A 27,366-nucleotide genomic window follows, 5' to 3' on the forward strand; every position below is an offset into this window, starting at 1 on the left:
AAAGTGTCCGTAGGTGTGAGTGAATGTGTGTGAGTGTGTGTTGCCCTGTGAAGGACTGGCGCCCCCTCCAGGGTGTGTTCCTGCCTTGCGCCCTTGATTCCAGGTAGGCTCTGGACCCACCGCGACCCTGAACTGGAAAAGGGTTACAGATAATGAATGAATGAATTAAAAATACTTTAACAAATTTAACATAAACACATTCAAAGCCCCTCTGCTACGTTCTGCACAGACTTTTTGAAGAACGCTCAGTTGGTTTTTATATGTTCACGTGCACTCAGTTTTATCACAGTGAGCTGAAGGGAGATGCATCTTATTCACAGTTATCCTAGAATTTCCTTGGGCCAACCTGGTTCCTCTGGAAGCAGGCCATTAGTGACCACAGCATAGGATGATAAATTAAAGTTAATTAATGTTAAACGTGCTGCACTTGACCACATGGGAAGCTGGGTTAAATAAACATACACCAGCTCTGCTCTGAGAGAGCGTTTTTTTAAATCTAGAGTGCAACTGTGGCTAGGGGTTATTTCACTTACATACGGAGTGGAAGTCTAGAGAACAGGCTACAGGGTGATTGCACAAAGAATGTGATAAGAAAGTGAAAGCAGAAGGGCCGCCTGAGAAAGTGGTGGCCTTCTCCTCACAGACAAAAACAAAAAAGGCTCTCATGGATAGAAGATAAATTGCCAAACCGATCACATATTTGCTTGAGAATGTGTTAGTCTTTAAAAACACAAAAACAAAAAGTGTAAAGAGAGCCTCTGGAAACAGAATAACCTTCAAAAAAAAAAGAACAATATAGAAGGGTTGAAATAGGGGGTGAAGAGAGAGAGAGAGAGAGAGAGAGAGGGGAAGAAAAACAGTGGGAAATAGAAAAGGAGAAAGAGTAAGGGCAAGAGAGAGTGTGTTATGGGGAAGAGAGAAAGAGAGGGCCTCTTTTTAATGAAAAGAATAAGGGCGGAGTGTCCTCGCGCCTTGGATTCTCAGTTTTATTTTATTATTTTACTTCAAATGCAGGTGTTGAAATAAGAGATCCTGTTAAAAAGATAGAAGACGGAGTGAGAGAGAGAGAGAGACAGTGAGAGAGCGAGAATGGGTCGAGTAGTGATAGAGTTCTACAGCTCTGCCTCAGACCATCATCATTATTCAGCTTGCTCAATGAGAGGCAGGCCGGCGGCTCCAGGCCGCTCATTATACAGCACTGCAGAGAGCTCTGAGCTGAGCACACAGTGGACATTACAAAGTCAGCCCGCCACCATGACAGCCCACTACCTCCATGCCCTGCGATACCGACCCCCACCATGGCTATTACCACTCCAGTGCCATATGAGCCAAAGAGGGCCCATTAGAGTCAGCCTCAGCAGCTCTCCAAGTATGAATGTGCAAAACAATGAGAGAAGAGGCCAAGTTTGAACTAAAGCAGAAACACAGTAATGCAAAACCTAGAGTCATCTAAAGAGGCTTGTGCTATTGCTAACCTGTTGATCCCAGACATCTATACTAAGGCAGGAGGCCTGGGGAGTTTTGAAAGTGTTAGCATTGGTACCACTAGTTCCGGACAATTGTAAATAAAATATCGGACCTGTTAGCCAACAGTAAATAAATAGAAGGACTTTACTCACTCAGATAAACATTTTTCAGGAGACATATATATCCAAGACTTGTTTGACTTTGAAAGAAAATATGTTTTTATATAAAGACGTTTTGGTTTAAGCAATACCGCTAAAATTACAGGCGCCCCCCTCGAGTCAGCCACCTCACTTGCTTGAGACAGTTAAACAAGACGATCGCTACCTCATTCAGTGGTTAACAATGAGATTACGTCTGTCCTGTGTTGGCATCCATTTTCTACACATAAGGATTCAATGGCGGTAGATTTTTCCCCTCAGAGAGAAGGAAGCTAACCGCTAAGCTAACCTTTACACTGAGGGAAATATCCGTCGCAAAATGGAAATGTGGTTGTGTTCCACATGCAGTTTTGCACACGCAGAATTACAACACTGTTAGAGATACTTAAATATTGTTTAGAAATGAGATTTTTTGCAAAAATGATGTTTAAATGCTCTACTAAGGCGTGAACCTATGAATTATTTTTGTTACCCATTGGGATTAGCGAAGAGAGAGAGCAGAATTACACCATATACGAATGTGGCTGGAAATAGGGGGACGGCTGGAGTTAGGGGGAAGACTGCTACATGATCTAAATGCAGTATTCGATGAAGTGGTACTACAGGAGTGAGGGACAATATAAGTCTGAACCCTGTGTGGTACCAAACAGAGACAGAACCGCAGAGAATCCAATACTTCATATGGTTAAGCATTCTAAACCCTGAATTAAGAAACTTCTCGCTAAGAATAAATCCAGTATTACTCCCAGTGAGTTTTGAGAGCCGTCGGTGAGGGACATTTGGTTTAGATGTTTGAGAAGGAGGAGAAACAGAAAAAAGGAGCACATTACATCACTGAGATGTCTGTAATTGCTTGGTGGCGAATGCAAGTGGAAACTTCCAGCCTCTCTGTGCTGACGTGCAGTAGCTGTATGGCAGCAGAAGGAGCAGCAGCCCGCCTCAGAACATTTTAATCACATTAAAAGTTGGCTGCCGAGGTACGGGTCGGCTCTCTGAGCTCTGATGCTGAGTGCCACGCACCCGTCTCCGAGTTATCACACGATAACCTCGAGTGGGACTGAACCACAGATCGCTCACTTTCCCCTTGTAGGCCACTGAGAAGTTAGTAAGCGTTCGCACAGCACAGCCCAACCCTCTACAGAACTCACCAGTTTTTTCTCCCCTGCAGCAGATCCATCGAGTCCCAGGCCTAATCAAAGCCAGGTCTAAATGCGCCTCTGATGAAAGCCAATGGGACACACTGTAGCCTTTCACTATTGACCTGTATTACCACAGCAACCTCAGAAGGCTTAAGGCAAAGTGGACTATGAATGAATAAAAGCACTTAGACTAAGTGTGTACTGCAATAGTAAGGTAGCAGATGTTCTTAAAGAGAACCAGGACAACTGACAAACAGTCTAAATTCATCACACACACACACAACGTTATATTTATAAATCACCCACTTCAGTTCCGTTTCAGCGTTGTAGAAGGTGTGGCAATGTCTGAACTGTAGTCACACCCCTGCAAGATTAGCTCTGTACGCTTTTCTGTGACATAAATAAACGTCTTTGTTCAAAGTCAGTCAGCAAGTCTTCATTGCTGCTGAAAGGTGTGTAGAAAGCAAAGACAATCACACACACATACACACACACACATGCAGAACAACTACAACAGAGGGCTCCTGACTGGCACAGTGGTCTAAGCCTTGGCCTTATCCCCAGCAATCTGCAGGTTCAAATCCAGGTGGTATCTTCCATCCAAGGTCGGAGGTCCTACACTCTCAGAAAAATGGTACGGTAGAGGCACACTATTGTCACTCAAGTTACAAACCAGTGTATATTAACATTTAAAAGACACAACAGTGGTTTTAGAGTCCATTTGTGTTCCCTAAAGGTACATTACATTCTCTTCTCTAGAAGAAGCTTGAATAATTGTCATTTTCATTATACATATACAGGAGATCAAATATAGGGTTTATGAAATTAACACCCTTTTAAAACAACAATTATAATAGAATGAGGTACAATTATGTTCACTACTTAAAGGTACTGAATATGTACCACCACCGTGTAGAGAGCAAAACTGGCCTCGTTCCCTGGGTGAGCAGGATGCGTCCTTTCCCCATCACTGCTCACAGTGGAATCTGTCATTTGAGGTCACAAACCTAGACAGGTGGGTTCTCCTTCATCTCATGGGCACTTCAGTGGCGTTGCAATGAATAAAAAAACAGGCACGTCCAAAAAAAAGTGTTTTGCCCTGATTCCTATCCATTTAATATTGAGCATGAATCCCATACTTGTATTTTCCAAGATAATTCTTTTGAGCAGAGTGCATTATAAGTAAAATACAGTTATTAAATCAGTTCCGTGTATGTGTTTGACAACTAAACATCTCTACAGTACATAAAGGAAAAACAGCCCACATACAAGCTGTTGCTTAATGTTTTTATTATTTTTTTATACTTACAATAATAAAGTGAACAACATATGTCTTGCCTTACATTGTTTACATTTCACTTGGTGCAGCATTGCAGTATACACACTACAGCTTTGAAGTTCTGCTGCACTGGTGTGTCCTGAAACAAACTGCACTCTCTGTTTATAACACTTGTGTGACCACTGAGGCGAACCAAAGCGTTGGGTTCATGTTCAATAAAGCCGATACAGATTAGTTAAACACACGCCTTGACTGGCCGTGATACCAATCGAAAAATCCCTAAACATTATACAGTCCAAATAATATGGAATTGCTTTGAGGCTTTATATTCATTCACTAATTAGGTCAGTACTTTTTGGTATTCCTGTGAGCTCCTGTTGAGCTCCAAAGCTAATCAACATAAACAAATAGCTGACTGTTCATACATTAACATCTGTCTTAATCACCAATACACACGGGCGAGTTAAGATATGCGTAAGTTAAGATATCCAAAGCAGTGCTTGGTGTAGTGCAGTGCTAACCCATGTGGGTTCCTGGGTTCCAGGTCTGGGCAACCAGTCTGGAACCTGCTGCACCAATAAAATTCCTTGGGCAAGACTCCTAACAATGCGTTGGCCTACCTGTAATACCAGAAACCTTGTAAGTTGCTCTGGATACGAGCATCTGCCCAAATGACATAAATGTAAATGTAAATATATCTAATGACGAGCAGCTTGAGTGTTGGTTGGTGCCACAGATGATTCTGATTGTCCAGAAAGAGAGCCCTCTTCCATAACGATAAAGTGTAGTCTCCAGGCCCAGCAAAACAAAGTAAAACTTGTTTTAATCCAATTAAAATTCCCCATTTATTACAGAACACAAGCTCCTCTGTCTCACACTGTCTGAGCTCAAAAGTCCCCGACCTGACCTCTTGCTCATAGTGTACAGAGAGGAGAGGCCTCCTGTCTGTCTTTTTGTACTCTCTTGGTCAAACAATTACATCTCAGACCAGCTCTCTTTCAGCACTTCCACAAATACTGGCTTAAATTTGTCTTAGGGCACTATGCTGCATGAAGCACGTAAACATAAGCCTCCAGCACTCACTAACTTCAACTTGTCCAGAGCCTTGCTCATGACACAGTCCTACAGCAGCGTCAAGCCTTATCGCAACCATCTAAACACACTCCATAAATTTGAAGTCAAAGCCTATAATTGTGCCACGGCCCACACCCGTATCAAAACTCAGTCTCGCCCTTTAATCAGGCAGCTGCTCCGCTCTCACGGGTTTAGGAGGCTGAAGGAGATTAGAAAGACTTCACCACTGTGGTGCTTGGTTAGACTGGGTGGATATGAGAATCTGGTTTTAGACAGAGTTTCAATAACGACGAGAAAGGTGCAATTAACCTGCAATCCCTTCCAGCCTTTCCAAAGTACAGGGCTATCCCTTACAGCTTCACTTGGAAAAATGTTCATATGACTGAAGTGCATGGGAGCGTGTAACTACGCCTAAACATAGAAGGTTTGGTGACAGTGTGATTACAACTTTGAACGTTAAGTCAAGTTCAAATATAGAGCAGCAGATTACACCCATTATAATCTTTCACCTTTAGGGTTCTTTTATTTGTCTTTTAGGGAGAGTTTAAACACTGAGGTAGAGTACGTATGCCAAAACAATGTAAGTACAGCCTATACTGTTGTATACATCTGTATACTACAAATGTAACGGACTGTGTAACTGCGTACATACATGTACATACCTGCGTTTGAGCAACTACAGACACGTAAAACTAAAATCCACAAATGAATTGGAATGTACAAATTTAAAACAACAGCAATAATAATAACTTAAAATCACAAATGTGTAAAAAAGATTTGCATTTGTAAATCAAGTGTTGTGAATGTGTGAATCAGTACCTTCTCAAACGACTTAAAATGTGCAAGAGCAGAGCTTTATAAAGTTCCAAATGTGACAGTGAGAGTTTATGAATGAGGTGGAAAAAATCCACACATTCGCCTTCTCTGCTGCGTGTGAATCTCTTTTTGCAGTTGCGGATTTAAGACCCTGTTTTGACGGCCAATTGATGGACCAATAGGAAAGCTTTAGCTGGACCAATCAGATCGCGAGGTTTGTTTAACCAATCAGAACACTGATTTGTTGCTGTCAACCATAGCACTTTTCCACCAAAAGAACTCAGGTTCTTGAACCGGTCCAGTTCCTGATTCTTGGAACCTTGGTTCTTTCCAGTGAACCGCCGCGTTTCACACGTCTAGAGGGGAATCAGGAATACGCCATGAGCGGGGGGATGCTGTGGCCGAGTTCAGAGGCGTCCTGCTGACCTTGTGAACAGCGGAGAAACGTAACCAACGTTATCGTCCAGTGGAGCTTGTCATTTAGAATTTTTCATATAAATAAATAATAGGTCCGTTTTTATGTGTTTCTGGTGCAGTTAGGCGCGATGCCATGCGCTTTGGTCAGAGCCGCGGCTCTTGTTTACGTTTCTCCGCTGTCCGTACAAACGTAGCGGTTCACTGGAAAGAACCAAGGTTCCAAGAATCAGGAACAGAACCGGTTTAAGAACCTTCCACATTTGGTGGAAAAGCACTATGGACAACAGCAACAAATCAGTGTTCCGATTGGTTAAACAAACCTCGCGATCTGATTGGTCCAGCTAAAGCTTTCCTATTGGTCCATCAGTTGGCCGTCAAAACAGGGTCTTAAATCCGCAACTGCAAAAACAGATTCTCACACGCAGCAGAGAAACCGAATGTGTGGATTTATTCCACCTCATTCACAAACTCCCAGTGTCACATTTGGAACCTTTAAAAAGCTCTGCTCTTGCACATTTTAAGACGTTTGAGAAGGTACTGATTCACACAATCACAACATTTGATTTACAAATGCAAATCTTTCTTTTACACATTTGTGATTTTAAGTTATTATTATTATTGTTGTTGTTTTAAATTTGTGCATTCCAGTACATTTGACTCCATATAGACCACAACAAAAATGGTGCCCACTAACGAAGGAACCTCCATTACTGCAAGTGCAAAAAAAACAACCCTTCATCATAATTAATTACATAATCACAAAAAAACGTACTCTCGTTATTATAAGGCCACATCATAAATGATCCTCCACATTCTGTAATGCCAGAAAATCACACAGAAAACAACAGATTGCGTGCCCTTACAAAGGTGATCTTTCCAAAACTATCCTTGATCCCTCAGAAATCCTAACACATTCGTTTGACCTAGAAAGAGATCAGCTTCACAGATAGCAAAACCAAAGTGTTACATCAACAGAGCAGCTAACAAGCTTTCTGGAAAGGGCACTGTCTAAATATTAGTGATACCTCCACTTGTGCTGTGGTGGGGAAAACTTCGCTGGTCCCAACAAGGTCACCCCAGAAACTCTAAAGGATTACGTTTTTAGTTACATTTAAATTTGGGCTGTTATTATAACTCAAGGCTGTATTTTCATGTAACTAAAGCTAAAATTCATTCAAGTGCACTTCCACTGTTCACCAGCCAAGTTAAATGAAGGTTATGTTGCTTGGCACATCATCTTCCACCATGCTGTACTTTAAACATTAAACAATACGCAGGCACACAAGCCTTTGAATTAATCACTCCGGCGCTATTCAAATCCTCAACACCAGAGACATCAGCACTTTTTCTGCAGTGAGTCTGAGCTACAGCTGGATGGGGAATATAAACGGGAAACAACTGACTGACCAAAAACTACACGAGTCTAGCTTTAATCCAGCCATACGGGAGCTGATGCGGAGATACGTTCAGCTGCATGCGGCATACAGTTCCATACAAGCTGAAAGAATGCAGGTTCTTTGTGCAAATGCCAAGAGCTTGAAGCACAATTAACACTTAAAGTCTTCCCATTTTCCAAATAAAAGCAACAGAAAAGACTCACATCAACCAGGGTAAATCAAGTCGGAGACCTACATACAAACCTCAGAGGGAGTGCTCTGCAATGGCCCCGCCTACTCTGACCCTAACTGGCAGTGAGTGGTCTGCTAAATGAGGTAAGAGCACTATGACAGCATGCCTAAGTCAGCAGCAGCAGCCTCACCTTCTCCAATACATCACCTCCATCTCTGTATCTGCAGCCCTATGGGAGTCCTTATTAGAATCACCCTGACAAGCTGAAAGTCAGTGGAGCTGAGGAGGTGGGAGTTGGGGGGGTCAGCAGGGACTGGAGGAGGAAGGACTTTGCTTTACAACCCCTTTTTTCATCTTTTGATGCTCTTCGTCTTCACAGTAATGAACTCATGCAGAGCGCATTAATTGTGTCATTTCGTCACGTGTGTTTGGAGGTATTAAAGTCTGTTATTACTTATGACCGTCTGGGGCTGGCTGTAGAGGTCAGGGTGCGAGACGGAGCACGGCCCGGTCAGGCACATGGAGCCATCGTCCTGCTTGGCTGTGGATGGCCCTCCCCAAGCTGGACACATTCCAGTCAGAGGAGGATGAGGGACGTTCCCATTATGCCTGTCTGAGGAGTGTAATGCATATCCACGAGGTCATGGCCTGTGTTCAGACACGGTTACATCATCATCAGAGGGGTTACTGAGCCTGACATCTGCCCCAATGCCTCAGACTTCAGATGAGGGAGGCATAGAGAGAAAGAAAATAAGGGACAAAGAAATAGCAATAACATTCTCTAGGTTTTATCACAGCTTATACGACATATCGTCGCTGTCCAAAGAAAAACAAGCCTCCACATCAAAAAAAGTAGCTTTATGGAAGTCGATGTAAAACAGATCTACTCCAAGTCATTCTGGAGCGTTTCTATTGGTCAGTTCATTATGAAATTTTAACACGATGTCAATGGCATCTGCTGTGTTCCAGTGATGTAGTAAACTAATAATCGACGAAAATGAAGATACATGTTTTTATTTGGACATTGACAATATAGATGTTTATGAAGATGTTAGCAATGATGTCCAAATGTGAAACACACTACTCCAACCACTAGAAAAAACAACTAAACGTGCAAAGCAGGGGTACCACAGGGCACATATGTTGTTGATGTAGAGGACAGCGATTGCACAACACTAGGACATCTGCTTCTGGGTCTGGGATTCTCAGTTCAATGTCCAAGTCCAGTCCCTGGTGAAAGCACCACAGACTCCAAACTAACGTAACGGCCCCGGTTACAGCCCTCTGAGTGGCCAGGGTGACCCCTGGTTCTCACCTTAGCACCTGTATGATGCTAGACAACACAGGTGAATTTATTTTTTTAGGTGACATAACAGTTCTGTTAAGTCGTCCTGTGTTTATCTTCTTCACCTGTTTAGTTTGGGAAGAGGGAGGATTATCAAATCTTGGTGATTTCTACGTGACCAAATTAGGCAAGAAACAACAAAAAGGGGGACGGCACGGTGGTGCAGTTTCCTCCGGGTGACTGTCTGTGAGGAGTGTGGTGTGTTCTCCCTGTGTCTGCGTGGGTTTCCTCCGGGTGACTGTCTGTGAGGAGTGTGGTGTGTTCTCCCTGTGTCTGCGTGGGTTTCCTCCGGGTGATTGTCTGTGAGGAGTTGGTATGTTCTCCCTGTGTCCGCGTGGGTTTCCTCCGGGTGATTGTCTGTCAGGAGTTGGTGTGTTCTCTCTGTGTCTGCGTGGGCGACTCAAAAGTGTCCGTAGGTGTGAGTGAAAGTGTGTGTGTGTGTCTGTGTTGCCCTGTGAAGGACTGGCGCCCCCTCCAGGGTGTATTCCTGCCTTGCGCCCAATGACTCCAGGTAGGCTCTGGACCCACCGCGACCCTGAATTGGATGAATAAATGAAAACAACAAAAAGAAATAACAAAAGCTATGTAAAAGCTTGGGTGGGTGGGTGATTCAAAGTCATGCTCGTTATATGGGGCAAATCTAGGGGACCTGAATCATATGACTGTAATTTTCAGTCTAATAGGTGAGTCAGTAACACAACACACAGCTCCATGGTGCTGAGAGTAACGGGCTCTCCTTTAAAATCCTATTATTCTGAACTGCCTCTACGCCTCCTCACCTAGAGGTGCTTTATTACTCATGACCCACTGATGTCATGTGCCTCCTTTACACCAACCGTAGAGCTCTGAGCTCACTCTCACTAAGATACTAAGTTCCAGTTTCACACAAACACAGCTAAATACCTGGAGCCCTGTGCAATGACCTAATCGGTTAACGACCCTATGAGAAGAAATCACTTGTCAAGAATGGGTCGGAGTTTGTTGGTGGCCAATAAGCAAGCTGCTGGGCTGTGTCCGAACACATTTATAATCATCTACAGTCGGCGTGAAGGAGACAGCATCCTGAAGGCATTACTCACTGCAGAACAGGCTAATCACAAAGCACAAAGACCTCTCTATCTGCAAGCGGAGATGCCCTAACCGAAGACTGGAAATGGCGTCAGGTAGCCCAGCTGCCACAGCGGCTCGCACTCAGAAAAAAGACCATGAAAGTCAATTAAGAAGAAAATTAGGCTGGAAATGAATTATCCAGCCCTTTAATCTCATCAGAGCCACATGGTGATCGAGAGGGCAGATTATCACTCCCAAATTAGTGTAGAGTTCAGCCTCTCTCCCACGGCTAGCGTTTTGTACAAGACCAAGGTGAATGCGGCAAATGGGCTGCTCTGATTTTGGACGTGCTACAGATTCAGCGGACTGTTAGAAGGTCACGCAAAGCTTCAGGTCCAACAGCTTGTGCTTGTATCACGTCAACAAAGGCTTTTTTAGACATCGAGGACTGGGTTAAGTATTTACACCAGCAGCTCTATTAGCTGTCATGACCTCCTTAATATATGGCTGTAGAGCTAACCTACTTCCAAGGCATCTGGTGAGAGTTTCTGAGAACCAACAGTGTCATCACAAACAAACTAAGAACAGGACAAAAACAATTCTCATGATCCCCATCAGAGACAAAGAGAGTCTTTCAAAAAAGACAAAGCCGCTCTTTCTTTCTCCATTACAAGTTAATTGGAAGCGGTACATTCTACTGGCTGCTCTGCAAAGACGCTTTTATTTTTATAACCTTATTGTATTTGCATGTGCAGTGGCTATGTTGGCTCCTTGCCGCTTGAGTTCAAGTAACTAGACCCAGATGTTCTGTAAAAGGTCCTCCACCCAGTCTTTGAGAGTAACAGGCGAAAACGCTGAGGCGCTAACAAAACCAACCGCAACACCACTTAGCAGAATGACAGAACAGGCACTAAACCACAAGGCTGGGGGTCAGTTATTTAGCACATCTCAGGGACACGCCACCAAACGTTCCTGCATGACATCACTGGACTTTTCACCACCACACACTCCTGCAATTTGACCAAACACACTGTTGCATTATTATTTCTGAAGAGCTGCTAGAGACCTGGAATACTGCAAGGAAACTGCAGGATTCAGGAATCAAATCCTCTCATTAGTGTCAGGTAATGATTCCTTATTCACTGCAGGTCTCTCTCTCCTTCTCTAAGCTGTGGTTTAAGTAAGCGGGGGGTTGGGGGGGCTGTGCACAGAGTGGAATGAGTCAGTGGACATGGCACAACGAATGACTCCATCGGAAAGGAAATCAAAAGCCGCTGCTCATTGTTACAGGCCTCAGTTGGGACTTTGGCCATGAGCTCTGTTGCTAATTTTGAGATGTTGTTAACGTGAGAAGTGATTTCCAGAGGAACCTGCATCAAAGGCTGCACTGCACATCCTGTCACTTTTCTGCCCAAACCGACCTTGAATTCACAATGCTGCGTCTGAGACAGACCCAGTGGAACTGGAGGACCACTCTGGGGTCACATGAAGGCAAAGACAGAGAAGTACACTCATTCACACTGTCGGCATCGGAGCTGGAATCAGACCACAGCTGAAGAGTGACACTTCCACCATGAAACCCAGTCTCACACTGGACTATACCAAAAATAATCTGCTCTAGTTCAAGAATCCCAGAGAAAAACATTGCAGTACAGGCAGGATGAGGGTAAGTGAGATGGGATTTTCCACCACTTTTGTGTGTGTGGAACATTTTCAGGACAGAAATGACCTATCCAGACAAAGGAAATCCCACTGGGCATTGATTGTACCAGCTCTTACTACACTGTTATTTTATTTTTATTTTTAAACGAAACAGGAAATCGTCCTTAAGAGTCTTTTAACGTCTTTTTGAATTCAGGCAGATTTACAGAATTATGACAGACAGATTTATGTGTTTAGCAAATAATTACACGAGTGCCTCAACAGATAACTGTACATTTATTGCAGCATTAGTGTCCACTCTTTACCGCAACAGGTGCAGTCCTCTTGTCATTAGCTTTCATCTTCTCCAAGAAATCTGAAGTCATGTGTCACGCCCTTGTTCTGTCTTGTCTGTTGTCCCTGCCATGTGCTCTCTTAGCACATGGCTCTGTTTGTTATTGTTCATGTCTCCGCCCTAGTCCCGCCTTTGTTCCTCCTCCTCGTCCGTGTCTCATTTGTAACTCCGCCCCCTCGTGATCTGTTTCAGGTGTCCCTTGTCTGTGTGGTGTATTTAAGTTCCCTTGTCTTGGACATTTCACGTTTGCGTGTCTGTTTCTTGATTTGATTCACATCCCTGGTCTCTCTGTTTCTTCCATGTGCTTTGTGAGTTGCTTGGTTTGTCTATTTGTGTTACTCTGTTTAGTTCTGTGTTCTAGTTTAGCTTCTGTAGCTCTCTCTGTCCAGTTCTCTCTTTCTGTCCATGTCTCTCTGTCTAGGTCATTCTTTCAAAGTCTCTCTCTGTCTAGGTCTTTAAGTATTCTCTCGTTCTTAAGTCTGTCTTTGTTTTGTTATATTTTGGTTGTAAATAAAGTCACTGTGTTTTAGCATCCGCCTCCACGTTCCTGACATCATGTATCCCAAGTTGTTATTATTATAAGATAATTGAATTTTCTTGTTACCTCAATAACTCATTTACACTCTTTCTAAACCCTAAACCTCTCACTTCACTCCTCAGACGCCCAGTTCTGTTCTTCTAGTGCTAATTCTCTTCTATTTCTGTGCTAGCTTTATTCATTTTATTTCAAGCCCATATTGTTGAGGACAGAAACACCTGTGGATTTTTCAGATCTGATGCAAGAGGCTTGCTTTTCTCTGTCTCTCAACAATGCAAGTTTTATATATTGTTTCTCTGATGATGACAGACTTGATGGTTTTATAAGCCTTACTTTCTCAGTCTTTAAAAGAAAAACTCCAGTTTCATAAGCTGCATAAATAACTCCCTTAGCCATATCACAGCATAATAGAAATACAAGGCAGTGTTTGAATAGTGGGAACGTTAGTGTCTCTGTGAAGAGCAACAGTGTCAGATAAACCTTTGTGGACACGGAACTGGGATAACACACCTGTAGGCAGGGTACACAGATGTAAAGAGTGTGAATTAGTGATGTGAGATAGCAATTAGAATTGTGCTATATAATGTTAAACATTATGTCCTGATAAGGTTTTAAAAACAAGTGTGTGTGTGTAAAGGCAGGTCAGGGATGATCCTCCTGCTGGTGTTGAGAACCAGGTCTGGACTGTGTCCCAGCTCAGAGGAGGAAACAGATCCGGATCTTATGAAAAAACGACCCTGACAGATTTGTGAGATTTTCTCACACACTTCATCCATTCAGAGAGGGTCTAGAACACGAGGAGAGCCACAGAGTGAGCAGTGGCCTGGCGGCAGTTATCTCCCCGTCATTAAGTTCAGCGCAGTCAGATTATAGCACTAGCATTAGCTTTCATTCGTTAATGACGTTACAGCCTCGTCACAAGACCTTGTTTTCGTTCATTCTTTTTTTCTGATGCATTTCAGTGTCCTACTACTTTCTCCCAAAAACATCTGTAGTCCGTAAATGAGTTTAGCTTGAATTCATTAAGGGGCTAAAACAGCACTGGACATATTAACCCATACACAACCTCTCTGTTTGTTCCCCAGACAATATAGCTGCCTTTTTTTGGATAGAGAAGGAAGAGAGAGAGAGGGAGAGAGAGGTTGATAACCTTTTCACATCTCATGTGCTCTGCGGTAACCTCAATTAGCCCAGCGACAGCAGAAGAGATTGCACACTCTTTGTTTAAGGCGTCCTAGCCAGGGGTTAAAAACATAATCAAAGTGATTCCCACGAACACATGAACGCGGCGGAGGATGGAAGTTTCCTCAAGGGGAACCAAGACGAGACATATTCCATCTTTTTGCCTTTGTGTTTCCATATTACCAGCCGGAGTACACAAGCAAGCATCGCAAATCACATCCGCAACAGCCTCCACCTCCACGGGAACGCCATTTGGTGCGTGTTACACACCAAATGTTATTCAAAGGTCACAAAGCCCTGAGACGTTCTTCTCAAGAGCCAGCTTGCTGAGTCTGGTCACAGCCGTTATTAACTTACTGTCCACGTATCGGCAGAGCAAGGGAGGTGAGCCAGCCCAGAGAATCATAAAGAGGCACCATAGTCATCCATCAGTGTCTATACACAGCACGTATTCATCTTCGCACTGTGGGTCTGTCAGTACAGTCACAAACAGCGCAGGGCTTTCCACACACACACACACACACACACACACACACACGCAGTAGGCTCCAAAAACCATGCTCTGACATCAGCAGCAGACTCTATCAGAAAAGTGGAGAAGGAAGGAGTCAAGTAAACCTTTACTAAATATGGGAAAAGCCCAGTACTCCACACCTTGTGCATGTGAAAAACAGGGCTGTGTTGTTTATAACGGTCTCAATTAGAGCCGGTGTGACACACAATCTGGAATGTTATCTTTCTAAGGTCTTTTTAAAGGTTTGACTAAGAGGGGGAAGACATTTTGTACGGGCGTTCTACCAGTCTACGGAATAGTAATAACAATAGCCTGACATATTTTGTCTGAGTAGAAAGCTATTTATAGCTGCAGTGAAGGCAGTGAGACAGTAACTAAAGAGGAGGGAGTGGAAAATGACAATGTATAACTGCGCGTGTAGCATGTGTGTGTTTGCTAAGACTCAGTAGGACAACCCTGTTGATTTATCTCTCCTACACTGCCTCAGGCAAAGGCCTGCCATTGTTTTTCCCTGAAAAAAAAAAAAAAAAATCACCAAACCTCTGTCAGGCTTTTGTTGTTTTATAATTGTTTTGACCTAAACCATCAGTTACAGCACATCAGGCATTAGGAGAACAGGCTTGTGCCTGGATCCGGCTACAGAAATAGCTTGCAGCATAAGTTCAGTTTTATTTTTGCTTTGTTTTGACTCATTGAAAGCGTTTGCTTTCTTCAGCTGCCGAATAAATTATCACGGAATAAACAGATAAATAAGCACAGACGAGCAAATGAATAAATGCAGAGCAGACCTTAATGAGCGCGCTCATTAGACTGGGTGATTGCTGTTTGGAGGTAGTTTAATTCGATCTGCAGCCCAACGTCTGCGATTCTTTATTGTGCTCTCCACTCTAAACAAACAGAGATTGCCTCATTTGAATTTGAGAGAGGTATAACTATTGATCCTGCACAAAGAGAATTGCGACGTGTTTTCAGCGAATACAAATGGTACTGGTTTGTCCCCATCCTGACACAGTAAAGTTCAGCTAAAGTCATTATTGTGTTTGCAAATACCGGACTGTTGATTCTCTACACTTCTACGAACGTAAAACAAATGGGCTGCGACTGGTGCGCGGAACCATGCAGTGAAGCGGCGGGATGATAACGTGATACTTTCACAGACAAATCCCTGTTTCACAAACACAGCTTCACACATGGCCTTTAAACTCTGTTTTATCAGGATGCGCACGTTCACATTTCCCAAGAAAATCTGAATACACAGGGTTCAGAGCTTAGCGTATAGTGACAACAGAGCCTTCATTTCGGAATTATTCACAAAATAACATTGGTGTTCGATAAAAGGTGAATGTATTTTAGAGGTTTACAATGTGATGGTAGGGGATTCAAACATCACAAATGACAGTAGCAGCAAAGTAACTCGTGTTTTTTTCTTTAGTGATAGTGATATTTTTTTTTAATTCATTCATTCATCCATTATCTGTAACCCTTATCCAGTTCAGGGTCGCGGTGGGTCCAGAGCCTACCTGGAATCATTGGGCGCAAGGCGGGAATACACCCTGGAGGGGGCGCCAGTCCTTCACAGGGCAACGCACACCCACACAAATTCACTCACACACTCACACCTACGGACACTTTTGAGTCACCAATCCACCTACCAACGTGTGTTTTTGGACTGTGGGAGGAAACCGGAGCACCCGGAGGAAACCCACGCAGACACAGAGAGAACACACCACACTCCTCACAGACAGTCACGCGGACATAGAGAGAACACACCACACTCCTCACAGACAGTCACCCGGAGGAAACCCACGCAGACACAGAGAGAACACACCAACTCCTCACAGACAGTCACCCGGAGAAAACCCACGCAGACACAGGGAGAACACACCACACTCCTCACAGACAGTCACCCGGAGAAAACCCACGCAGACACGGGGAGAACACACCACACTCCTCACAGACAGTCACCCGGAGGAAACCCACGCAGACACAGAGAGAACACACCAACTCCTCACAGACAGTTACCCGGAGAAAACCCACGCAGACACAGGGAGAACACACCACACTCCTCACAGACAGTCACCCGGAGCGGGAATCGAACCCACAACCTCCAGGTCCCTGAAGCTGTGTGACTGCGACACTAACCTGCTGCACCACTGTGCCACCTAGTGATATTGACACTTTATTTACTGTGATATTTGTTTTAAATTTCTGTTTCATGTTTCATGTTGTAGAGACAATGTTAAAAACCATAACCTCTGTGCATTTCTACTCAGGGATAAAAGCAAGAACCCAAACAGAAACCCAACAGAATCAGTTTTGCTCTCCATGCTGTGCTGCTTTTGAACAGCAGCACTCTATAATGGTGCTTTTCCACCTACCTATTTGGCTCAGCCCTGATCACTTTTCCATTAGCACAGCTCCCCTGTGAAATGTAGCTAGTGACAGTCTCTAGTGCCGTCTCTAACCCTCTGTCCCGTCTCCAACGGGAGCCATGGGCTTAAAAAGCCACAGCGACGGCGGTGGTAACGTTAAACACTGTTTACCTGTTGTGTTTTCCATTCTCCCTGTTGCACGTCTGGAGTTTTTCATAGACCACGAATCTAAGGAGCACTTGAACCTCTTCAAAAGGCCACGGTGTAACGTTAGGAGCTGTTGTGATTGCTGCTGTGAATTGGAGATTTTACAGATGGTGAGTTTGTGCTGGATGTCTGCATTTTGCTGTGGCCAATCAGCTCTCTCTGCAAGGTTTACCTGTCATGTTCAGTCTCTACTCAGCTCGCAAGAATTAAAAGAAAGTACCTGGTTTCAGGTACCAGATTTGCCTAGTACTCTAAGTACTCTAAAGCTGTTACAATGTAAAGTCATAAAAAAACTAATTTTTTGAATGATTTTATTTAATTTTTTACATTTTACATAACAGTAAAATCAACAGAAGCCTATAAATCACTGGTGAAATATCAGCTTATCGACACACACTAGCTCAGAGCTTAGAGGAACAGAAATGACCACTATTTTGACACTGCTCTGTATTCTCCCATGAACCCTACGCGTGAAAGAAGTGACAAACCCGCAGTGATCATGTGATAAAAGGCACATGTTCTGAACATTAATAATCACGCTCTAATGCCCTGAATAAGAACAGTAAAGAAATGGGGAAACTAAAAAAAAACAGAGACAGCAAATATATCAAGCAGGAAATGACAAAGCAAAACAATATTTGGACAAAACCTGCTTTGTGCTGGAGTAGGTGCGGCGGGACGAGTTGTCTGAGGGTTCAGAGAGAAGGTGGTGTGAAAGGGTTTGTGTTGTTTTAGGCAGCAGGGGGCTGTGTGTGTAGGGGTTAAGTAAACTCAGGAAGGGTTTAGTGGAGTTAGACTCACCCGGAGTGGTTCATACTCTGGGCCTCGTCGCCGAGACTCTATCTCCTCATACGCTGGAGCGGCTCCCTCTCTCCGAGCCTGCTGATACTCTCTCCTTAACTGCTGGATACGATCCATACTGCTGAACCCAAACACACAAACACACAGAGCTGATTTGCATATTCATTCAACTTCACAAATGCATGCACAAATACATACAGCATCAAAGCCTTTGTGCAGCTGTTTTAATCCTTGACTGTTAAGCCCTGACTGTGGCCAATGAAGAACATTAAAACAGAACATGACTGCAGTAACACCACATCCAGAGCACACTAATGTTGAGGTTACTTTCTCATTGCAGTGTAGTATGTGATATGTGAATTTCAAGAATCTCCTGTTGATTTCTAAATCACTATATTGACACGTATAATCTTGGGGCCATTACATAACAGCTCCTCTGGTATTACTCCACAAAATACATGTAACCTAGCAACAACGCCAGCACCAGGAGGGAACCAGTTCAGTTTCCTTTCATGCACCTTGCTGCCTCAGAGTAAAACGTTATGGCACAGTGGATCCGTTATCTGCTTTCTGATTTGTAAACAAAAGTAAATTGCAAGAAAGAAAAAAAAAAAAAAAAGGACAATGCCGCGTCTGTATTGTTTCTGTAAATGTTTTCAACTCAATTCAATGCGCGCCTTTTTTGTCAGCTGCTCTGTGGTGTGTTCTCCCTGTGTCTGCGTGGGTTTCCTCCGGGTGACTGTCTGTGAGGAGTGTGGTGTGTTCTCCCTGTGTCTGCGTGGGTTTCCTCCGGGTGACTGTCTGTGAGGAGTGTAGTGTGTTCTCCCTGTGTCTGCGTGGGTTTCCTCCGGGTGACTGTCTGTGAGGAATTGGTGTGTTCTCCCTGTGTCTGCGTGGGTTTCCTCCGGGTGACTGTCTGTGAGGAATTGGTGTGTTCTCCCTGTGTGGGTTTCCTCCGGGTGACTGTCTGTGAGGAGTGTGGTGTGTTCTCCCTGTGTCTGTGTGGGTTTCCTCCGGGTGACTGTCTGTGAGGGTTGGTGTGTTCTCCCTGTGGCTGCGTGGGTTTCCTCCGGGTGACTGTCTGTGAGGAATTGGTGTGTTCTCCCTGTGTCTGTGTGGGTTTCCTCCGGGTGACTATCTGTGAGGAATTGGTGTGTTCTCCCTGTGTCTGCGTGGGTTTCCTCCGGGTGACTGTCTGTGAGGAGTGTGGTGTGTTCTCCCTGTGTCTGCGTGGGTTTCCTCCGGGTGACTGTCTGTGAGGAGTGTAGTGTGTTCTCCCTGTGTCTGCGTGGGTTTCCTCCGGGTGACTGTCTGTGAGGAATTGGTGTGTTCTCCCTGTGTCTGCGTGGGTTTCCTCCGGGTGACTGTCTGTGAGGAATTGGTGTGTTCTCCCTGTGTCTGCGTGGGTTTCCTCAGGGTGACTGTCTGTGAGGAATTGGTGTGTTCTCCCTGTGTCTGCGTGGGTTTCCTCCGGGTGACTGTCTGTGAGGAGTGTGGTGTGTTCTCCCTGTGTCTGCGTGGGTTTCCTCCAGGTGACTGTCTGTGAGGAGTGTAGTGTGTTCTCCCTGTGTCTGTGTGGGTTGGTAGGTGGATTGGTGACTCAAAAGTGTCCGTAGGTGTGAGTGTGTGTGTGTGTGTTGTCCTGTGAAGGACTGGCGCCTCCTCCAGGGTGTATTCCTACCTTGTGCCCAATGATTTCAGGTAGGCTCTGGACCCACCGCGACCCAGAACTGGATAAGGGTTACAGATAATGAGAATGAATGTGTTAAGTCTTTCTCTGAAATGAAACTCACTACAATAACATAATGATGAAATTCTTTGTTACAGCACACCTTGGGAATTATAAAATGAGACTCATATCACAACGTGTCGCTACAAGAAAATATATACGATGATGAAACATTTTGATACAAACTCAAAGCTAAATAAATAAACAAAGAAATAAATGAATAAGTAAAACTTCCTATCACTACGGCACAATGTATCCCGACACAGCAAATGACTTGTTTATCTAACACTCAGACAAAGAATGTGTGATATTTTCTCTGTGTCCGTGCTCAAATATTGTGTTGTGTCACAGGGCTGTGGAAGTGTGACAGCGCTGATAAGGGCCTGCCAGTCATTTCACGGCTGCTCACACTCAAACACACACACACATATCCACGTCTCAAAAAATCCACAACCTTTCTTCAACCACAACACCACACATGCAGACGGGACATGTTCCATTTTCAGCCAAAACACAGAGCGCAAACTGATACACTGAGCCCTGTGCGGGATGAATACAGCCGAATAACTAATCATTTTCATATCAACACTGTAGTGTGTAAATACAACGTTCCGATCGATCTATAATTAAAGTAAAAATTGAAATTCTATAGCAACATTTTGAATGATATCCTAGTTTTAAACCTAGGGTTTATTAACCTAACAACAAAGCACATAGGAACTAGCAGTCAGGCAATACATCGAATATAAAAGCCTCAAGTCTGAACGATGTGCCAGTGAACGGATGTATAACAACAATAGAATAGAATAGAAAATAGAATAATAATAATTGGTTAGATAAATCCTTCCATCCAAGAGGGTAACACCACAATGCAGCAATCAGGGATTTGATTTTCCATCTGGATGATAACACTACACAAATGAGACTTTTTACCAGACTAGAAAACCTACTGCGAAACCAGAGAAACTAAATTCAGTAACTGTTTCACATCTAGAGGGTGGCACGATGGCGCAGCAGGTAGGTGTTGCAGTCACACAGCTCCAGGGGCCTGGAGGTTGTGGGTTCGATTCCCGCTCCGGGTGACTGTCTGTGAGGAGTGTGGTGTGTTCTTCCTGTGTCTGCGTGGGTTTCCTCCGGGTGACTGTCTGTGAGGAGTGTGGTGTGTTCTCCCTGTGTCTGCGTGGGTTTCCTCCGGGTGACTGTCTGTGAGGAGTGTGGTGTGTTCTCTCTGTGTCTGCGTGGGTTTCCTCCGGGTTACTGTCTGTGAGGAGTTGGTGTGTTCTCCCTGTGTCTGCGTGGGTTTCCTCCGGGTGACTGTCTGTGAGGAGTGTGGTGTGTTCTCCCTGTGTCTGCGTTGATTTCCTCCGGCTGCTCCGGTTTCCTCCCACAGTCCAAAAACACACGTTGGTAGGTGGATTGGCGATTCAAAAGTGTCCGTAGGAGTGAATGTGTGTGAGTGTGTGTGTTACCCTGTGAAGGACGGGCGCCCCCTTCAGGGTGTATTCCCGCCTTGCGCCCAATGATTCCAGGTAGGCTCTGGACCCACCGTGACCCTGAACTGGATAAGCGCTTACAGATAATGAATGAATGAATGAATGTTTCACAAGTGTTCATCCACCATATTAGATTCCCGGCATTCTTTGAACAAAGCAGACAACCTTTCATCGCATTAAAATCTCAAGCTGAATGGACATTCCACTAAAGTTATTATTGGTATCCACTTCTCCTGTAAAGTTAACATTATTGAGAAACAAATGGTCTTATTTTAGGATGATGACACAATGATGAGACACAAGACCAGAACATGGCCTTAAAAGGAATACTTCAGAACAGTTTCAGTAGCAAAGAATAGACTCTCCTTAACATACAGTGACCTCACATGATCCTAGCAATGTCACAATTACACAATAACTCTGAAATTATGCTTGGTTTATGAACCAATACATTTCTTGGGAAGATAAGAGGAAGTGGCATGTCAAAAGTTACCAAGAAAAGAGAACTAGAACTGGATAAAGGTGGAAGGGTGAGGTGTGGGGGGGTGATCTGTAAAAACTAAAAGCAGATCATGATAAATCATAACATAAAAGGGGAGATTACACACATTATGAGGAACAATCGTTTCTTATCTTACAAAGCAACTATTAGAAAACAGGTTTCCTGGAACTAGCGAGTACAGAAGACAAGAAAACGAAAGACAAAAATTCCCTGGCACATGACATCTTACAAACACAGAGTGGGAGAGAGAGAGAGAGAGAGAGAGAGGGGGGGGGAGCGAGAGAGAGAGGGGGAGAGAGAGAGAGAGGGAGCGAGAGAGAGAGAGAGAGAGAGAGAGAGAGGGAGAGCGAGAGAGAGAGGGGGAGCGAGAGAGAGAGAGAGAGGAGGAGTGAGAGAGAGAGAGAGAGAGAGGGAGAGAGCGAGAGAGAGAGCGAGAGCGAGAGAGGGAGCGAGAGAGAAAGAGAGAGGGAGAGAGAGAGAGAGAGAGGGGAGAGAGAGAGAGGGGGGAGCGAGAGAGAGAGACAGAGAGAGAGTGAGGGAGCGAGAGAGAGAGGAGAGAGAGAGAGGGAGGGAGAGAGAGAGAGCGCGAGAGAGAGAGAGAGAACAGTACCTTTTAACAATAATACAAAGTTACAGATATAAGTCCAGATTTAATCCTACAGTAATAAAATGTGAGATGACAGACAAGGCTGTGCAACAGTTTTTCTAAGTTAATTTCTTTCCTATGACCACAAAACTGGAAATGGAATTAAAAGTGCATATGTCCAACTCTCAACAAAGTTCATACACTTTTTAATGCCATGACCTTGATGTTGGAGTCTTATTTATTTCAACCATTAAAGACCACACTACGTCCCCCTATATATGTCTTATTCTTTTTGTCTTCATCATAACGTCTTCTGCACCACAGCTACAGATAGTTTTCATAGACACCTGAAAGTAGCCTCTTGGCCTACAGTCTACTCTCGACTCACAGATGCGTCAGGGTCAAAGATGCTACTCTTTTGGAGTTGAATGTCCATCACTTTGACTTGAGAGAGATGTGACACCAGTCCCTCACAGTGTCAATAATCACAGCCTCACAGCAGGTAAAACAACATTTACTTTGAGGATATAATGGAGAGAACAGAACTGGTGTCTAAGGCTTCTACTTTCGAAGGAAAGACTTAAATTCGAGTTGTGTTCATCTAACACCGTTTGACCTTCACTGTAGCTGTATACCTGTGCTACATTAGGTCACTGGTCTTGTCAGGGTACCAGCGGTGGCAGGTGGAACACATGGGTGTAGACCACTGACAGGTCACAGATTCATCACAGAAAAAGTCATACACTAGATAGTCCTGAGTAAAGATACATCAGAAGTGCTACTGTAATGTTAGCAATGCATGAAAAGTCACACCTTTCATAGCTCTGCGCAATGTGCAGTGGACACAGGAACCCTCCAGGGCAGGATCTATGTTTCATACCACAATGCCCAGTGGAAAACACCGACAGGTATCTCCTTGGTCTGTTGGTCTCTCAGTAACGATGAGGCCTACTGTGGTGTAGCCTACTATTTCTGAGCCACTCTGTAGTTACAGAGTAAAGCATGTGACACACACCCCTAACAGTTTACATATAGATTCACACATCAAAGGTATGTGTGCGGCTGTTGTGTGGATGAGGGCCGAGGCCGAAACACCAACACAATAACCACATTAGGGCTCCACAATACTTTTATTTTATGGCAGAATCAAATAAACACATAAATATAACACTGCAATATTCAGAGACGACCTTTTATTTACTTAATTTCCAAATGAATATCTCTGAAACATGTTTTACAGAAGTAGCTTCACCAACTAAATATCAGTGCTGAGAGAGTTTAACCCTGTACTTTCTGTTTCTAATCAGACAATTCATCTTTAATCAGGATTTTGCTTCTTTTTTTTTTTTTATCTATATCATCATTAACGGCTTCTGCAGAGCTACACACTCTTTATGACCCACAGTGCTGAGCTTTCTGACAGTGGAAGGACAGACAAAAGTCAAAAGTATAATTTCAGTTATGTGGAGAGTTTGGGAAACTCCAATCAGAAGTAGTCTCTATGTTACTCATTCATTCATTCATTATCTGTAACTCTTATCCAATTCAGGGTCACGGTGGGTCCAGAGCCTACCTGGAATCACTGGGCGCAAGGCGGGAATACACCCTGTAGGGGACGCCAGTCCTTCACAGGGCAACACAGACACACACACACTCACTCACACACACACACACACCTACGGACACTTTTGAGTCAACAATCCACCTACCAACGTGTGTTTTTGGACTGTGGGAGGAAACCGGAGCACCCAGAGGAAACCCACGCGGACTTGGGGAGAACACACCACACTCCTCACAGACAGTCACCCGGGGGAAACCCACACAGACACAGGGAGAACACATCACACTCCTCACAGACAGTCACCCGGAGGAAACCCACGCAGACACAGGGAGAACACACCACACTCCTCACAGACAGTCACCCGGAGGAAACCCACACAGACACAGGGAGAACACACCACACTCCTCACAAATAGTCACCCGGAGGAAACCCACACAGACACAGAGAGAACACACCACACTCCTCACAGACAGTCACCCGGAGGAAACCCACGCAGACACAGGGAGCCTAACACGCAAGGTTATAATCGCAGTTTTTGTCCATGTTATGCCACTGTTCTCTACGTCCAGCTAACTGGACATTTGTGTGGAAAGTCACAGCACATGAGGCCACAGTTGCATCACCCTTACACACACGATGCATGTGGATCAGTAACAACACACAGCTCACCTCAGAATAGATGGAGTGTGCACGAGCCTGAGCAGTGTGCAGCAGGTCAGTGCTTTGGGTGGTGAGGTGTGTACAGTGCGAGGGCCAGCGGTGGGTCGACAGCAGCTCATCTACAGCGGGAAGACTCAGAGTTATGGCCATGCCTCACTACTTCCATTTTTCACTTCTCAATTTCCTTGATGGAGGGCCTCAGAGAACAGAGCAGAGACGTGTAGAAGCATCCATCTTCTGCTCTCTCTCTCAACAACACTCCCTCATGGCTAGTTTACACAATTTATGGGCCACCGTGGAAAAGAGGAAAAAATAAAGGAGTAAAAGGGAAAGAAAGAACAGAAAAGGAAGAAGACGGAAACACACGACTCCAAACTGGGCTTATATTGATTAGAGCACAGAACAAATGCATCATCATAAAAACCTCTCTTCTCTTCTTTTGAAGGGGATGATTCAGATCTTTCGATCCTGTTTGTGAAAGGTTTAAAATTAATAATCTGACAGTAAATGTTTGACTCTCAACATTATTCATTACATAATTAAGAGCCCTATTACCACAACCTTAAACTCCACCATAGGGCACTGCAGAGTATGTGATTACCCTTATGCTTCAAAACTGTACTCCTAGGTCCAGTGAAATAAACAAAGACTACAGCAGTCTTCACAGAGTGAATACACCCTGGAGAGGGCGCCAGTCCTTCACAGGGCAACACACAGATTCACTCACACACTCACACCTACGGACACTATTGAGTTGCAAATCCACCTACCAACGTGTGTTTTTGGACTGTGGGAGGAAACCGGAGCACCCAGAGGAAACCCACGCAGACACAGAGAGAACACATCACACTCCTCACAGACAGTCACCCGGAGGAAACCCACGCAGACACAGGGAGAACACACTACACTCCTCACAGACAGTCACCCGGAGGAAACCCACGCAGACACAGAGAGAACACACCACACTCCTCACAGACAGTCACCCGGAGGAAACCCACGCAGACACAGAGAGAACACACCACACTCCTCACAGACAGTCACCCGGAGGAAACCCACGCAGACACAGGGAGAACACACCACACTCCTCACAGACAGTCACCCGGAGGAAACCCACGCAGACACAGGGAGAACACACCACACTCCTCACAGACAGTCACTCGGAGCGGGAATTGAACCCACAGCCTCCAGGCCCCTGGATCTGTGTGACTGCTGCGCCACTGTGCCGCCCTAATTTCTTTTGCGTTTTCTAATATTTAAACATTCATACATTTGAACAGCTCTGAATATTTCAAGGAAAAAAACTGACTGTAAATATTAAGTTTAAAATGTGACAGTTTCTGCCCCTAAACGTGTCAGTTGAGTTAAAACGTAACACTTAAACTGACTGGAACTGAATATAATTGCCTTCTTCCATTCTTTATTATCATTATTATTATTATTATTATTATTATTAAAATTACAAGAGGCTGTTCATGCAGAAATTCAGACTCCCTCTTTATAATAAAGTGTTCTTATACTGCGTTCTCCCAGCTGTGTCTGTGTGTGGTTGAGGATACTGATAAGAGCCTCAGTGGATTCATATTCAGCCGGTCTCTATATAGGAAACATTTACTATACAGTTTCTTTAAGTACTGAATAAGAGGAGAAGCCTGGAAGAATACTGGATACCAGCAGGAGGACTAAGAGAAAAAAAAAAACCCAAAACTGCTAAGAAGTTTATTCTGGAAGAAGGCAAGGACAAATACTGCCTGAGGTCATTATTTTGGGAAAGACACTGCAAGCTGCAAATCTGTTTTCAGTAAAGACTTGGACCAGGGAAGACTTCTGTATGGTGAGACTATGACATCAGCTGGAGAAGTAGACTGAGGTTTTCCAAAATGGCTGACCACTCTGGATGATTCGGCACTGGAGGAATCTCCATAACCAATTATGGCATCGGAGTGAAAACATGCCTAAAGATTAAAATGTGAACATGATCAGTGTATGACAAGCATACAGCCGTTCCTAGAGACATGACTCTATTACACACACACACACACACACACACATACACACACACATATACACACACACCCACACACATACACACACACACACACATACGCATACACACACACACATATACACACACACACACCCACACACACACATACGCATACGCATACACACACACACACACACATATACACACACACACATACATACACATATACACACACACATACACATACACACACACACACACACACACACACACACACACACACACACACACACATACACACACACACACACACACATACACATACCCACACACAGTATACAGACTAGTGTAACCTGACTCATGGTAGAAGTAGTATCGCAACTCTTTAACATCACAGTGAACATTATGATGGGTTTCATACATAACACAACTTGCACAAGAGCAACACAGAGATAAATGGAAACAGTCACATATTTAAAATCCAAATGTAATAAATAAAACAAAGAAATGACAGAAATCCTGTTTGTAAAACAGACCAAACAAAAACCAGCTGCGGTGCCACTGCCAAAATCTGAAATGGTTCTGCACTTGGCCACAGGAAGTAAAGATTCTGTGCCAGCAAAATAGGTGTTGTTCAGGGCCCGTAATCTCACCGGTCTGGGACTCGTACTCCGGAAAACAAGGTCCTGGCTTCACCAAATTAAAAACAAAATCCACGTTTATGTCAACAACAACAAAAAGCATGAAGGGTGCAAAACTAACAACTTCTTGTGATATGCTCCTCACAAACAAAAAGAACAAAACAAAACTATGCACAGAAATGTGCAGAAAATAGCATAATGTTCCTTATAGAGTGTGTTTTACTTTACTGTTATTTAGAAAATCAACAAAACCTGAGATTTGACCAGGAAAGTTGAAAATACTGCA

At 44.1% G+C, this 27,366-nt stretch overlaps 1 protein-coding gene across 1 annotated transcript in view; it reads right to left on the reverse strand.

Moving 5' to 3' along the window:
• The window catches only part of pard3bb (par-3 family cell polarity regulator beta b), a 309,049-nt gene that overhangs the window by 36,189 nt on the left and 245,494 nt on the right, over positions 1 to 27,366 (reverse strand). The window contains exon 21 of the mRNA XM_066685934.1: positions 17,925 to 18,045. Coding sequence (XP_066542031.1) covers positions 17,925 to 18,045 — 121 coding nt within the window. The remainder of the gene's footprint in view (positions 1 to 17,924; positions 18,046 to 27,366) is intronic.

This window comes from Hoplias malabaricus, chromosome 12 (genome assembly GCF_029633855.1).
Source record: "Hoplias malabaricus isolate fHopMal1 chromosome 12, fHopMal1.hap1, whole genome shotgun sequence".
NCBI lineage: Eukaryota > Metazoa > Chordata > Actinopteri > Characiformes > Erythrinidae > Hoplias > Hoplias malabaricus.